This window comes from Myxine glutinosa, chromosome 8 (genome assembly GCF_964187855.1).
Source record: "Myxine glutinosa chromosome 8, kmMyxGlut1.1, whole genome shotgun sequence".
Classification (NCBI taxonomy): domain Eukaryota; kingdom Metazoa; phylum Chordata; class Myxini; order Myxiniformes; family Myxinidae; genus Myxine; species Myxine glutinosa.
Genome location: NC_136268.1, coordinates 20,872,667 through 20,889,849, shown reverse-complemented (window position 1 = coordinate 20,889,849; position 17,183 = coordinate 20,872,667). Strand labels below are relative to the sequence as shown.

Here is a 17,183-nt window from a genome sequence, read left to right as displayed (position 1 = left end):
CAGAGTCTCACCAGGATGTAGATTAGCTAATAAGCTAATTCACTTAGAATCTCATTATGCTATGTACATCATGATAAATGTTTGTCATGTGCAAACAAACCTCCACTATGAGGAGTAGAGGGATTGCCGTTGACAACAACACAAACATAAACTGGGTGAATAAATTACCCAAATTATAAAACACAGGATTAATAGTCACAATCGTGGACAGAATGCACATTCTCGGGAAGAAAAATAAACGCGTGGTTAAATTTTATACAACTTTGCTGAACTGTGATTAAGGCTGGTTGTGCACGCTAGGCGAGCTCATAGGCCTTGTTCCATCCATACCATGGGTGGTGCTGGCAAATGCACTCAGGAATGGTGGGATAACTTTGACACTATCAGCATGGTTCAATAAGATGTTAAGGTTATATAACTTTGTCAAACTGTACTTAAGGCGGCTTGGGCGCCATCTTTAGTAGGCTGCCCTGGAGCACGATATTTAGGCCGTCGGCCGTGCAGCATGAGATGGGGTCTTGCAATTGTGTGACTGTGTATGTCTGTCCAGGCCATAACACATTTACCATTTGGGTTTTTCATCAAATTTTCACCAAATCTTTATTATGATAACATGGAAAAGGCAAATGAATAATTTTGTCAAAAAGTCAAAAGGTTAAAGGTCAGCGTCACCTAAAATCATCAATTGGTTTCCGGTGGACTTCCGTTTCCGGTCTTGCTGGCGAGGGTTCGTTTATTCTCAGCTCTCCATGCTATCCATCGAAATCGAAGTTAAGTAATTGTTCCCATTTGTATTTTCGTTATAACTATTTATTTTATGGTGTATATATTGTCTCCCGACGAAGATTTTCGGTGCAAATCTTTCATACCTGTATTGAAAATCGTGTTAATTCGGGTCGTGTTTTGAGGCATTGTAGTTGTACACTACAGTGAACACTGTACAACCTTGAGGCTTTGTTTTTCTCTCAGCGGTCCGTGTTTTTGTGATCCAATAACTTTCGTTCTCTGTTTTCCCAATCTTTTCACCCCATAGCCCTCTTCCTTGTGTAAATCACAACTCAAAAAAATCCAAAAAAAAAACATTTCCTTCTCTGTTCTCATTCGTTTATTCATTCTTATTCGTTCGTTCGTTCTTCGACCACGTGTTTCTCCCCCATTTCCCCAGATAGATTGTCAAATTTCATCGTTATTTTATCGTCCATGCGTTATTGTTTTGATTATAGTTACTTTTGGTTTGAATTTCCTGTAACTTGTAATTATTTAATCGTGTTCTGCTCCTCGTGTGCGGCCTTGTAGTTGTACCCCCGTCGGTGTTTGTTATCTTAATCGTGTTTTGCTTGGCTCTTAGTTTTTTTCCCTTCTACCCCGAACATAATACTCTGTCTAACGTTCTAAATCCCCACCTCCCCCCCCCCCCCCCCACCCCCAAAAACCAAACAAACAACAAAAAAAACCAAAAACATTTATTTTCCTTTCTCCACGTGTACTGTTGACTCATCCTGTATTTTCTGTCCAGGTGTGCTGTTCGCCCCGCCCCCATTAACTCCTTGCCATCCACCGTTTGCCCTTCACGTGACTCGTGGTGGTCCCTCTCGGCTCTCCCCCCGTTGGTATTTTTGTGCACATAAGATTGTTCACGGTTCTGTTTAAATATTATTTAAATATGTATAACCTTTCCCCTTCAGTGTTTTACTCGGTGGTATTTTACAACACGCTGTTTTTCTTCCTATTTAAAAGGCTTTTCTCAATTTCCTCTCCAACTCATTCCACCTCAAAAAAAAGAAATTCAATATCTTATACGTCTCCCTCACTACATGGTCTAAATTCACATTCATTCCATCCCTCCTCCATCATTCTGAACCGGATTGCTAACTTGAAAATCACAACAAACCCAATTTGTTTTCAATGTTCGTCTTTCATTAATCATCCACTTTCTAAACTCCCCTCTTGCCCCTCCCATCCAAATCCCTCCCCTTGCACCTACACTCCTAAACTCCCCCCTTGCCCTTCCACTCCTGAACTCCCCCCTTGCCCTTCCCCTCCTAAACTCCCCCCTCACTCCTCCCCTTCAAAACTCCCCCCCAACCCCTCCCATTCAAATCTCCCCCCATACCATTCCTCTCCAATTCTCCCTCCTCCCCCCTCCTCCTCAAAGCTGCCTCCTCCCCACTTCGTCTCCCTTCTATCTCATACCTCCACCCCCCCCCCCCAACCTTCTTCTTTCCTCTGCCCCCCCTCAAACAACCCCTCTCTGTGCCTCATCCCTTCACCTTCAAACCTTTCATCCTCCTCATCCTTCCCTTTCTTGGAACTCTTCTGCAATCGCTGACACACTAACAACTGCTCTCCCTACCTCCCCCTCTCATCCTTCATCTTACCCTACTCCTCCCCTCCCCTGTCCTGTACCCGATGCTCCCCCTCTCTCTTCATTAACGGTATGGACCTCAAACATCCGGGGCCTTCGCTCAAACCTGACTGATCTCTCCATACAGGTTGCTTCTGACAATCCAGACTTGATCTGCTTAACAGAGACTTTCCTCCTTCAAGATGTCTCTGATTCCTTAAAATCTCTTCCTGGTTACTCCCTCCTCCGGTATGATAGACCTGAGCCTCGGCCTGGTGGTGGGGTGGCTATCTTTATCAAAAACTCTCTTCCTCACTCTCCTTGCACTGCCCTCTCTCCTCCTCACCCCCAGGAGTACCTCTGGCTACGGCTTCCTCTCCGCTCCCACCTTTTGTTCATATGTGTTCTGTACCGTCCCCCAAACAGTGATGACTCCATCTACATTTCACTGTCTGACAACATGGACCAACTTCTATCCACTCATCCCAACTCTCTCTTCCTCATATGTGGTGACTTCAATTGTCATCATGCCACCTGGTTGGGTGTGGGTTCCTCTCTCACCAGTCATGGCACCTCAGCAAAGGACTTCTGTGACTCACTGGGATTGACACAATCTGTCAATTTCCCGACCCGGATCTCAGCCAATGGAGTATCTTCTCTTCTAGACTTGGTTATGACTAACTTCCCTGCTAATGTCTGCTGCTCTTCTTCTGCTCCAATCGGTTCTTCTGATCATGTGCTTGTCAAAGTGGACATCTCTCTGGCCATTCTCAGAGAGCCTCCTCAGCGTCGACGAGTCTGGCATTTCACTCAGGCCGACTGGGACGGTCTTCAAGCAGCCATCAATCGTCTGGATTGGTCTCCCATCTCCACTGCCTCTGACATCAATTCTTCCTGGGAATTCTTCCAAAGCAAACTGATCTCTCTCATGCACAGATTTATCCCATCTCGCCTTCAGTTGTCTTACCCTTCCTCCCGTCCATGGTACACTGAATCTTGTGGTGAGGCAGTTGCCCTGAAACAACTTGCCTTTGCCTCTTGGAAGGCTAATCCAACTGAAGGAAATCTCAGTTCCTTCCACCAAGCTCGGAACAAGTGTGTGTCTACCCTCAGGAGTGCCAGGAAGCACTATCTCTCCTCACTCAAGAATGAACTCTCAAACCTGTCTCCTTCCTCCAAATCCTGGTGGCGTCTGGTCAAATCCGTTTCTGGTGTTTGTTCCCCCTCCATCCCCTCCCTTACCTCAAATGGCCACACAGTTGACATCGCACGTGACAAAGCCGAATGCCTCAACTCTGTGTTTGCCTCAAAATCCTTAGTCCCAAACCCATCTCTCTCTGTTCCCACCTTTCCCAGTCGAACCAAACTGCTCCTGGACTCTGTGACCTTCTCTCCTGACAAGGTGGAGGAGTTTTTGTCAAACCTCGACTCTGATTCTGCAACTGGACCAGATGGCATCAGCCCACGGTTCCTAAAATCCTGCTCTGCCGCTCTATCTCACCCTCTCTCTGTTCTTTTCACCCTATCCTTTGCTCAAGGTCATCTGCCAGCATCCTGGAAATCAGCAAACATTACCGCTTTACACAAAAAAGGTGCAAAAACAGATCCTTGCAACTACAGACCAATCAGCCTGCTCCCAATTATCAGCAAAGTCATGGAATCCATCATTGCTTCGGATATGAAATCTTTCCTCTTCTCCAATGGCTTGATCTCTGATCATCAATTTGGTTTCAGACCAGGTCACTCTACTCTGGACATGCTGCTTCTGCTGTCTCAACAATGGATGGAGGTCCTCAACGCCAAACAGGAAATCAGAACTGTCTCCCTTGACATATCACGTGCCTTCGATACGGTCTGGCACCCAGCTCTGCTCACCAAACTCTCCTCCTATGGTATCCATGGAAATCTCCATGCATGGCTTGCGGACTTCCTCTCTGGTCGTAGTCAACGTGTGGCCCTGAATGGATTTCTCTCATCTCCCCTTCCCGTTCAGGCTGGAGTTCCCCAAGGCAGTGTGCTGGGCCCTGTGCTTTTTCTGGTCTTTATCAGTGATCTCTCCGACTCTCTGGAAAATCCTCTGTATCTCTTTGCTGATGACTCCACTCTCTGCCGCTCCATTCCTCTTCCCTCAGATCGGCAGTCTGCAGCCTCCTCACTCTCTGAAGACCTGGACAAAATCACAGACTCGTCAAACATGTGGAACATGTCTTTCAATCCTGACAAATCTCACACTCTTACTATGTCTCTCCGAAAAGATCGACTGGACAACCCTCCCATCTACTTTCTCAACAATCCTCTCCAAGAAGTTCTGTCGCTCAAGCTTTTGGGTCTCACCATCTGCCATGATCTTTCTTGGGAAAACCACATTTCCAAGCTGGCCTCCAAAGCCAGTCGCCGACTGGGCATCCTCCGTCGTGCGAAGTCCTTCCTAGGCACACCTGAGCACCTCACCACATACAAGGCTTTCATCCGCAGCTCAATGGAATACTGTTCTCCCCTATGGGCTGGTGCTCCTGCCTCACACCTGGCTCGGCTTCACGCTGTTGAATCCAAAGCTTTCAGAATCATTGGAATCTCCCGCGATGAAGCTATCTCTGAGGGCCTTTCACTCACTCACCGCAGGCAGGTAGGTGGTCTTTCTGTCTTCTACCGACTCCTCTCCGGCCTTGCTCCCCCAGCTCTCTCTGTGCTCTGTCCCCCAAATATTCCTACAGGTCGCACAAGATCTGCCAGCCACCCTCTGATGGTTAAACTGCCGAAATCTCGGCTCTCTGCTCACCTTCACTCTTTCATTCCTCTTTTCTCCCGCCTCTGGAACAAACTCCCACACTCACTTCAATCACACTCCTCCCTCCAGGTCTTCAAAACAGCTGTTCACCACCATCTCTTATCTTCCCCCATCCAAAACCTTGATCTTTTCTACCCCCACTAATTCACCCCAGATCCACCTTGTTTGAAATTCCAACTTCGTTCCTGGAAGTCTTGGCAGTGTCCATATGTTTTATACCTCTCCCACCCCCCCCCCCCCCTTCCCATGCCTCTCCCCCAAAGCCCTCTCCCTCCCACAGTTCTCTCGATGTCTCCATGTCTCTCGGTCCCTGCTCTCAAATGTTGTGTTTGTGTCCTTCCCCCTCTCTCCCCATCTTGTCTACCGCTCCCGATGTTATTTGTTTTGTGTGTCTGTTTGTCTTTCTGTGTGATTAATGTTCGCTCTTTCACGAGCCTCGATCTTGTATACAAAAAAAAAAAAAAAATTTCATCCAATTCACCTGAAATTTAAATTTACCATTTGCATTTTGTCAAATTTTCAACAAAGCTTTATTATGAGAATATGGAGAAGGCAAATTAATAATTTGGTGAAAAGGTCAAAGGTCAGCGTCACCTAAAATTATCAATTTTCATCCAATTGACCTGAAATTTAAATTTACCATTTGAGTTTTGTCATCAAATTTTCAAAAAACCTTTATTATACTAAAATGGGGAACATTAATCTTACTATAATTCGCCAAATGTCTGTCCGTCCGTTCGAAGGTACTGCAAGAACGGCTCAACCGATCGCAACAATATTTTGGGTGGGTATTCCTGGGACCCCTGGGAGTAAAATAGGCTATATTGTTTTTCCAAATTTTCCAGTTTTTCCAAACACGATGGAATAATATTTACCGATATGAACAGTGATGTGGCTTTTGTTGAAATTCTACAAATACTGTTTATTCTACGTACCAGGAGAGAGTAGATCGACTCCTGACGAACTCTTCCTGTATAAACGTGTGGCTCCGAAGTAACATGGCAGCGTGTGCATAGCGACTGAGAAACGGGTGTAGCTTCCGTGTTACAGATTCGGCGCGCACTCTTCACACATAAACGGTGCGACTGAGAAAGACGTGCGGCGGCCGCTTCCGTTTTGCAGAATTAATATAATTCACCTGTTTATTTTTTATCCATTTTCGTCAAGTTTAGTTTGGGTACAAAAGTGGATGTGGACGGGCTTTGCATTTTGAGATGCTTTCTAGTTTTGGACTTGCTTTGTATCTCACAGCAGTGATGTTTAGTTTGTTTATTTGATGTAGAATAATTATCCTCCATGCTGCAGTGTAACTTGGGTCCCATTAGTCAACTCACTTTCTCGTACTGTGTAGTTTCTGGGAAATCAAGTCAGCGTTCCATTCCTATATCGTGTTACCATGAAGGATCCAGTGTTGAAAGAACATCTTAAGCAAATGTCCCACAAAATCTTCCTGGAAATTTAGTTGAGTTTGGATACATTGGAAAATCCTGCTCATGGGAATTGCAAAAAAATTGTTGCTGGTTGAGGTGGGAATGGATTGTTTGACATCGTGCTGACAGGTGAGATGTCATATGGTTGTCGTAAGACATACTCATCCAGGATGGAGTCTTGATGGACTTGCAGTACACCAAAACCTCACCCCACCCCAAATAGAACGTCATTTTGTGCAATTCCCAAGTGGAAGATTTCCCACTGGGCTTTAACGATACCAACTTCCAATGGGAATTTTGTTTTTGACACTTGTGTGAGGCTCTCTCCCATGTGATGGATTATCAAGACAGCTGTACCACCATTGGCTCACTGATAGTGCTGTGCTGTTTGTGTTCATTGCAGGCAGCAAGCATTGTTTCACGTTTTATTGGCGTACTCCATGTATAATGTGGTAAGTTTAGTCGTGTGCATTGCTTGACCCTACAACCCCACTCCCCCTCCACCCCAACCATTATTTTCCTTTTGCATGGCATCACAAAGTGTACTGTCCCTCGCTTGAGTGTTAAACTGGACACCCCATCTGTTAGCATCAACTGGTGGATGTTAAAAACCCCACAGGGTATTTTGTGAAGAGTAGGCGATTTATCGCAGGCCTTATCTTATACTGTAGCCATATCTCATTCACTCGAGGAAGAAGATGGGACAGAGAGGAGAGGAGAGGATGAGATAGAGAGAGAATGAAACCTGTTACTTGTGGCAATGTTGGCCACATGGTGGGCTCTGTGTAGCCATCTGTACGGGGTTGATATTCGACCTCGTTCTCTGCACGTCAGCCAGGAAGAGGAAAAACACCAGGGAACTGCATCTGATCACCAGAGTGTCTTGCAGCATTGGAGATCGGAGATCTCAACTCCTGATAGGCAGCACCCGAGAAAGCCCAGAAAACTCTTCAAGAGGACCCCACAGCTCCCAAAGACTCTTGGGTGACCCGAATAACTTTACGCTGTGTTCCCATTTTTATTTAACTTCCCTGACTCGTCGAGCACGCTCATGGAAAATTTGAATATCAAAATGAAAACTGGAAATTTGGAAGGTGGGTTTTAGGTGGGGGTAGGAGGTGAACGAGGGTAGAAAATGTCATGGTCTTGAAATGGGGACAATTGGAGACGGTGGTGAACAGCTGTCTTTGAATACCCAGAGGGAAGAATGACATTGAAGAAAATGTTGAAGTTGGTTCCACAGGTGTATTCTGATGGAAGCCCAATTCCCCCTCAATTCCCCCTCAGCCACGTATTGGAGTGTTGTTACTTCCACAGGGTGCACAAAGCCCGAGGAATTGGAAGTCATCGTTTATCCAATGGCTGCCTATTCTCCTAATTAGCATGATGGGCAGAGGAGAAGTCTCCACTCTAAAGATTGCAAACAAACAAAGATTGCAAAAAAATAATTAAATAAATGGTGTGAATTTTAAAAAACCCTCGTATAATATTGTTTAAACTATTACAAAAAGGCACCAATCCTGCACAGAGGCCTGAACAAGACAAACACTGCACGCGTACCTTAACTTAAAACGTGACTAATGCTCCAAGCCTGGTGACAAGTGGAGAGGTATGGATTGGTCGGGTGGGCAGATAATTAAGCTAAACACCGAAGATAGAAAAGAGATGATGTAGGGGATTACTTTACTGCTGCAACATACAGACTTGGCATTTAATATGGAATATCTTTTTTGTGGGGCTGAACTTGCTTTTCAAGATGTCTTAGAACCAAAATTTCATTGGAATTATGTTGAAATTATTCTAGATTTTGTTAATGTGCCCTTTAAAAGAAACAAAAACAACATTTGACATTTCGAAACAAATAAATTGATCCTTGAAAGTGATGTAAACTGATATCGAACTCAATTCATGGACAGTACTGTGTTAAACTTCTGTACGTTTTCCAGAAGTATCTCTTTATTTTGCACATTAGCCAATTTTTTTTTAAACAAAAACAAAAGTTAAATTACGACTGGGATTACGGACAGTAAAATTACAGTTCAGTACTTCGTGTAACCCCCACGAGCATTCAGGAGAGCACGTACACGTTGAGGCATGCTGTTCACGAGATTTGCCAAGGTTTGGACAGGAATCGCTTGCCATGCAGTGACAATAGCCTGCTGCAATTCACACACAGAGGTCGGCTGCTGGTCCAAGTGGTCAATTTGACACTTTAATTCTGCCCACAAGTTCTCTATCGGATTCATATCCGGGGACATGGCAGGCCACTCCATATGCTCTACACCACGGTCAGCAAGAAAGTGTTGGATCATGTGAGCACGATGAGGCCGTGCATTGTCATCTTGGAAGACAAAGTTTCCTCGAAAGGCTGCACGAGCAAATGGAAGCAATGTTTCTTCCAGAATGGCCCTGTACTTGAACTGGTTCAGGTTTCCATTCAGAACAACCAGGTCAGTTTTGCCCCCTGCATGAAAAGCAGCCCAAACAGTCACCCCACCACCTCCAGCTTGGACTCTTGGCACTATACAATCTTTGTTGTAGGCTTCATGCACTTGTCTGCACACTCGGACGCGGCCATCTTGACGATAGACCAGAAATCTAGACTCGTCACTGAAGATCACGTGATTCCAGTGTCCTGGCTGCTATTGATGGTGCTCTCTGGCCCACTGCAATCGGCGCTGGCGGTGTTGTCTGGTCAGGCGTGGATTTCTCACGGGACGCCTGGCACAATAGCCTGGTTGAACCAGTTGTTGGTTGAATAGCCTTCTGGATACAGGCACATTTGTCAGTTGCTGCCACTCAGCCCTAAGCCGATTAGCTGACTTGGTACGGCCATTGCGGACTAACCGGTGCAGCTGACGATCATCCCTCCTTGTGGTTCTGCGGGGACGTCCTGGCCTCGGTATTGGAGTAGGGACACCCCGCTGAGCATTTCGTTTCAGGATCTTTGACACCTGACCTTGAGTGATACCATACTGCCGAGCAATAGCACACTGTTTCATGCCGTAATTTCGTAAAGCCACCACTCCATGACAAACAGCATTGTCGAGTTGACGGACCATCTTCAGAGGAAGCGGCAATAACCTTTGGAGACGTGCAGCAGTTGTTTTCCACTAATACAGAACGCAACAACCCTTGTATACCCGACTGTGAAGCCAATCATCAAATGCACCTGTCCGTACATTTTGCCACGCCACCTGGGATATAATCCTGTTGTTGACTTCTTGCTGTGACAGACAATCAGTCACATGGTTCTTTTAACAAATAAATCAACAAAGTGTAAAAGAAACTCACCAGATTGATATACTGAGTTAAGAACGTAAACCCAAGTCAAGAAAAAAAAATATGCCATATTAAATGCGAAGTCTGTATTTACTGAAGGTTTGGCAGGTTGGTCCAAAGATGTGGCTGTTTTGGGGGTGCAGCAGGCCTGTTGCTCTGGCGACCCTCCAGCACATGGTAAACAAAGAATCTCGGCCTTTCTCTCTTTAAGAAAGTCTCAATGCACTCGACTCTGCATTCAGATTTCTGCACTCTGAATGCAGAAATGTCTGTGAGCCTTTCCTCCTCTCCTTCTCAGGCTGCGGCCTCCTTTTATAAACTCGACCGCAGCGTGGAGTCTCGTATCGCTTGCAATGGTGTGTTCTTGTACATATAAAATGAAATCCCAGCCAAGTAGCTTGGCAGGGATGGAGTGGCATTTGAAATTGGTGAGTTGTTGGGGGAGCACAGGGGGCTTGTAATAATAAAAGGAGAGGGGAGATCAGTTAACACATGTATGTGCGACAAGCTGCGGCTCTAAATCTCCTTTATTATATGTTATATGTGTTAGCTCTTACATGTGCCTCAATTTATACAAAAAAAAAAATGATTGGCAGCTGGCCTCGTGCATTGCTATAAAGCCCCGGCCCACCAAGACAAATCTGACAGCATGAATAATCACAGTGGCGATTTCTATCGCACCGATACACCGTGGGTTGCCACAGCCCTTAAAAACGATCAATCCATTTCAGTCACTTAAATGCACAACAAGTACTGGAGGCCTTTGATTTGAGAAATTTGAGAGATGTTTTGTTCATATCCAGGAGTTTATCAAACTCTTAAAGGATTGGATGATAACACCTCTTTAATCAGAGAAAAACTTCCTGCGCAGGGAAAAGTGTATTTTTAATTTGTTTGTTGCTGATGTTTTTGCAGGAGGTAGGTTACTGCCAAGGCATGAGCCAGAATGTTGCATTGCTGCTCATGTACCTGAACGAGGAGGATGCTTTCTGGGCTTTGGCTCGCTTGCTTACCAACAGCAAACACGCCATGCATGGTGAGTGCGCTCACCAGCACCACGTGCAGGCCTTGTGCTTGGTTTGAGGTTCAAGCACGACCAAAATGAATTAGGTTTGTGCTGGGGAGCTAGTCCCGATTGCGAGGTCTAACGGTATTTGAGGGAAAAAAAAAAAAAAAACCAACGGAATCTTCATTCGTACGAGCACAGTTTGAATCGACTAATGTAATAATACATTGTTCATTTTTGGGTGAACATGTATATAATCTCTTACTGAGGTGTTGGTAGTCCCAGGAGTTTGTGGTTGCTGTAGGGCTGCAGGAACAACTTTACCTTTGAGAAAGGCAGTGCAAATTGTTCCGATGATCATCTGTGCAATCCAAGCTGGTTTCTGCTGCTGTGTTTTCATTTAAATTCCTCACCTGTGGAAGTCATACTGAGGTCTTCACAGCTGTAACCATACTGACCTGAATAATTGCCCCTCGCTAAATTGGGTACCGAGGTGGTGTCTTCTTTTTTTTGTATGTAAAGTCGAGGCTCGTGGAAGACGTAGAACACAGAACAGACCAGAACAAGAGGAACGTAGTGGAAAGGTGGGAGATGCATCAACGCCAAGGTAGAGGGAGACAACAGCGGTATACTTCGAGGAAGAATAGGCATGAGGAAGAATGGACAACGAGGATGAACAAGCTGAATAAAAGCTCTAACACAGCAAGAGTAAGAGATGAAAAGCCAGGGATGAAACTAATGGAAAAAACATGAAAAAGAGGATCCCTCGTGCTGTCTCCCTCTGGAATTCACTACCTGTAATGTGCTTCTCATTATCCTAGAATCCACTCAGCTTTAAGAGGAATGTCAATTATACTTATTTGTTATTGTTTGATATAAGTTACTGTAGGAGTAACTGTAGTTACTGTTGTGTCCTCCCGGACCAATGACTCCAGATCAAAAGGTTGCGTGTTCAAATCACGTCGGGGTCACCAATGTAGGAGTTGCGGACACGAGAGGACGAGACACTTCGTGGCTTGTTCAAAGCTCCTTTATTCCAAAAGAACTAACCTAATACCGGAACTCACGCATCTTTTATAACGCAAATCACTCTTAAGGGGGCGTGGCTCCAACAACCGAGCGCACGCCGCGCCCATACCATCAATAGCCCCACTGGTCCCGTGCCTGTGGATTATGTCCCAATGGGGTAACCCCCACATTACTACTTATTTGAGGTTTAATCACATTTACCTGACTTCTGGTACTTCCTATGTCTTGGATGTTTTTTTATTTTTTATTTATTTATTTATTTTTATTTTGTTTTGCTTTAACCTTTCCTATCCCCTTACCTAGAGTGGCATTATGCATTATTTGGGGGTGATTTCCATTAATAAACAAACAAGAAATATGTCGTGCATAGCACGATACTTGCAAAATCCCTAAAATAAGTTGTTGGCCGATGATGACCTCAAAAATAATTGGTGGTTGAATATAGTGTCCAGATATGCAAATCCTCTTAAAATTTCAAGTCAATTGGATGAAAATTGAGGATTTTAGAAATCTGGCCTATGTTGACCTTTTGGCCTATGTTGACCTCAAAAATAGTTGGGCGTTGAATTCATTGTCCAGATATGCTGCAAATCCTCATAAAATTCAAAGTCGATCAGATGAAAATTGATGATTTTAGAAATTTGGCCTATGTTGACCTTTTGGCCTAAGTTGACCGAAAATATAATTGGTGATTGAATTCAGTGACCATATATGCAAATCCTCTTCAAATTTCAAGGCAATCGGATGAAAATTGAGGATTTTAGTAATTTGACAAAGTTGGTAACCTTTGGCCTATGTTTACCTATTGACCCCAAAAACAATAGGCTTCTTGCTTATGACCAACTCGACCATTTGGTGAATTTTCGCGACGATCTGTTGAAAATTGTGACCTGTAGGCGACTGACATACAGACAAACAGATGAAAAATCACTCATAGAGCAACACTTGGCAAAGCAGAACAAAGTAGAATGGCACTCCTTTTGAAAATCCCCAAAAAATTAAAAAAAAAAAAATTCCAAGTATTACAAACAGGCAAACGGACAGAACGAGAACGGCACTCAGTAGTGAGCATACCACTGCCAGGTGAACAGTTGACGTTTTGTATCGCAGAGTAAACCAGAAAAGCACAATACAGAATCAAATTTAATCAAAATCATCCGTCCAACTTTTTGAGATATCATGCTATGTATCGTTTTTGGCCATATCTCTCAATGGTGAAGAATCACTTAAATAATTATACTAGCCGAATCCAGATCTTCACCAAAATCGAATCGATTCTTCCTTGTCCCACACACAAACTGTCCACCAAGTTTCGTCCAAATCCATCCATGACTTTGAGATATCCTGCTATATGCTGGTTTTAGCCCCATCACTCAATGGTGAAGAATCACATAAAAATTAAATAATTCTCATATCCGAATCCATATTCAGATCTTCACCAAAATCGAATCGATTCTTCCTTGTCCCACACCCAACCTGTCCACCAAGTGTCGTCCAAATCCGTCCACATCATTTTGAGATATCATGCTATGTATCGTTTTTGGCCCTATCTCCCAATGGTGAAGAATCACTTTAAAATTCTAGTAGCCTAATCCGGTTCTTCACCAAAATCTAATCGTTTCATCCTTGTCACATACAATACCTCTCTGTCAAATTTCGCCCGAATCAGTCCACAGCTTTTTGAGATATCTTGTTCACAAACAAACCCCTTATGGACAACAACAACAACAACAACATGCATTTTAAGGCCATTTTCCCTGCTAGAGCGGGGGTTAGCCTTGCGGTCCCCATGACAATCTTCTCCATTTTGCCCTATTTTCTGCATCTCTCCTTGTTAACCCCCTTGCCCGCATTTCTTCTTCCACCATCTTTAGCCAAGTCTTTCTCGGTCTTCCCCGTCCTCTACTTCCTTCTACATTAACTTCCATCACTCTTCTCAACCAGTCACTTTCATCCTTCCTCAACACATGACCAAACCATCTCAACCTGTTCCTCTTCACAGCATCAATCACAGGCAATATTCCCATCATCTTTCGCAATTCATCATTTGTCTTCCTCTCTCTCAACGATACTCCGCACATCCATCGAACCATTCGCATTTCCACCCTTTCCAGCCTTGGTTGCTGCTCTACGTTCATTACCCATGTCTCGCTCCCATAAATCATAACACTTCTCACACATGCAGCATACACCTTTCCCTTCAGCTTCAGCGACACTCCCCTCCTCATCAGCACGCCACTCAGTTCCCGAAACTTCTTCCATGCACATCTCACTCGAACAACCGTTGCCGAGTCTGATCCACCTTCTCCATTCAGCATGTCTCCGAGGTAGCAAAATGTTTTCACACCTTCCAGCTTCACGCCGTCTCCAAGATCCAACTCAACATTTCCTCCATCTGCAGCTCCCTCTGTGCACACCTTACATTTGAATGTAGCTGCCACACTGGTAAATGACCCTCTCAGACCACTACATTTTTGATGAACCCACTCAGCGCACATTGTACATTGAATGGAGTTCATTCCGACACCCTTCCTGCACACGGCCACTTCCCAGTTCTTTCCACCTCACCACATGCTTTACCACTTGCCATCACGTTCGTCTTTCCGATATTCACCTTCAGACCTTTTGTCTCCATACATTCCTTCCACTTGTTCATCTTTTCCTTCAGTCCATCCATACTTTCCGCAATCAACACCAGATCATCTGCATACAACAACTCCCACGGTAAACCCTCCTTTACGTTCTGAGCCAGCACCTCCATGACAGCTACAAATAGTAGTGGACTTAGTACCGACCCCTGATGCACTCCCACCTTCACCTCAAACTCACCACTGTTCCCGTCCTTCGTCCTTACAGCTGTGCGCGCTCTTTTGTACATTGCCATCACTACTCTGATCAACCATTCCTCCACTCCTAACTTCCTCAATGCCCATGTCAATACTTTGTGTGGAACCCTATCGAATGCTTTCTCCAGATCAACAAACCCAAGAAACAACTTCTTCCTCTTCTCCATGTACTTTTCCTGCAACTGCCTCACAATGAAAAGCGCATCTGTCGTTCCTCTTCCTGGCATAAATCCAAACTGCATTTCGTCGATCTTCACTTTCTTCCTTATCCTCCTCTCCAACACCCTTTCCAATACCTTCATTCCATGCTCCAATAACTTTAGCGCTCGGTACGAGCCACACTCCAGAGGGTCACCTTTCCCCTTGTATAGAGGGACGAGGGTACTCAGTTCCCAAGCCACTGGAATGCGGCCTTCTTTCACCACCAGATTACAGATCTCTGTCATTCTGTTCACACCCCAACTTCCTTCTGCCTTCAACATATCTCCCACAACTCCCGTCGGCCCTCCCGCTTTTCCACTCTTCATTGCTTTTATCGCTTCCTCAACTTCCTTCTCAGTTATCTTCTCTGCTGGTCCTAAAACTGGGTTACTCTCTATGTTGCCATCCCATTCATTCTCTGTATTCAACAGCATTTCCATATATCTTTTCCATCTTCCTTTAATTCCATCTGGGTCGACAACGATTTGTCCCACTTCATCCTTCAAGCAACTCACCCCCATCACATCACACCTCTCTTTCGCTATGTGCTTTGCAATCTTCAATACTGCTTTCTGACCCTCTTCCGAATCCAAGCGTTCTCCGAACATTTTCCTACATGCCTCCTGCGCTTTGCTACCTCTTTCTTTGCAGCCTTCTTGGCTGCCTTATAACTTTCATGCTCTGCTGTTTCTGCTCCCGTACCCTTCGCCTTCTGCCACTCCTTGAACTTCTTCCTCTTCTCGTCAATCCTCTTTCCAACTTCATCATCCCACCACCATGTTTCCGAGTGCCTCGGTGGTCCTTTTGTCCATCCACATACCTCACCAACGGCTCCCAACAGACTAGCTTTCATTGACATCCAACCACTTTCAAGCTCAACCACATCATCCTCTACCCTACTCAGCCTCTCTTTTAATGCCTCCCTTACTGTCACCTCTTTCAACCTCCACACCTTCATTCTCGGTTGGTACTTCACCCACCGAGCTCTCCTCGCACCTTTCACCCTTATGTCGCAGACAACCAAGTGGTGCTGTGAAACAGCCTCCTCCCACGGGATCACCTTTGTGTCCCGGAGGTGCCCCCTATCTCGCCTACGCACCATCAGGTAGTCAACGGTTGTCGTCGACCCACCTGACGTGTATGTAACAAGCTTATTATCCTCTTTCTGGAACTGAGTATTACAAATCAACAAATCAGCTCCATCAGCAAACTCCAAAATCCTTTCACCTTCTCCATTTCTCACACCATATCCGTAACCCCCATGAACTCCCTCAAAACCATCCATACTCCTTCCCACATGTCCATTCAGGTCTCCTCCCACCACAACAACTTCCTCATCTTTCACGTTTTCCATCAGCTTCTCTATCGCACACCAGAACCTGTCCTTCTCTTCATCGCTTCGACCAACCTGCGGAGCATATCCCGAGATGACGTTCACCAAGAGCTTTCCAATCATCATTTTCACCATCATCAACCTATCACTCACTCTAGTCACACTCACCACACTGTCTACAAACTCCTCAGAAAACAGGACACCAACACCATTCACGCCCTCCGGGCACCCTTTCCCTTATGGACGCATGGGTGAAAACAGACAGGGGTGAAAACATAACCTCCATCCACCTTTGGTGGTGGAAGTAATAACGCACAAGACCAACCAATATACATGTACTTGAAAAATCTTCGATTTTCGCAAGTAATAAACAAGAAGACGTAATGCGGAGCACGATACTTGCAAAATCCGCCCCTCACCCCCAAGAAAAACAATTCCATTGATGCAGCAAATTGTCCATTTCATCAAGATTAAAATTGACAATCTTGATCAAAGCTTGGGTCAACAGGAAGAAAAGTGACGAATTTTGAGATGAAAATTATGATTTTGGAAGGTTGACCTTGAGTTGACCTTTGACCTTTTGACCTCAGACGGTTGGTTTCCCTATTCAGTGACTCAATGTGCAAATGCTGTTTAATTTTCAAGTCAATCGGATGAAAATTGAGGATTTTTAAAACTTCGTCTATGTTGACCTTTTGGTCTATGTTGACCTCAAAAATAGTTGGTGGTTGAATTCAGTGACCATATATGTAAATCCTCTTAGAATTTCAAGTCAATCAAATGAAAATTGGTGATTTTAGAAATTCGGCCCATGTTGACCTTTTGGCCAATGTTCACCTAAAATATAATTTGTGGTTGAATTCAGTGACCAGATATGCATGTCCTCTTCAAATTTCAAGTCAATCGGATGAAAATTGAGGATTT

At 44.7% G+C, this 17,183-nt stretch overlaps 1 protein-coding gene across 1 annotated transcript in view; it reads left to right on the top strand.

Moving 5' to 3' along the window:
* Positions 1–17,183, top strand: part of LOC137417092 (USP6 N-terminal-like protein) — a 77,855-nt gene that overhangs the window by 57,495 nt on the left and 3,177 nt on the right. The window contains exons 6-7 of the mRNA XM_078783935.1: positions 6,966–7,014; positions 10,760–10,880. Coding sequence (XP_078640061.1) covers positions 6,966–7,014; positions 10,760–10,880 — 170 coding nt within the window. The remainder of the gene's footprint in view (positions 1–6,965; positions 7,015–10,759; positions 10,881–17,183) is intronic.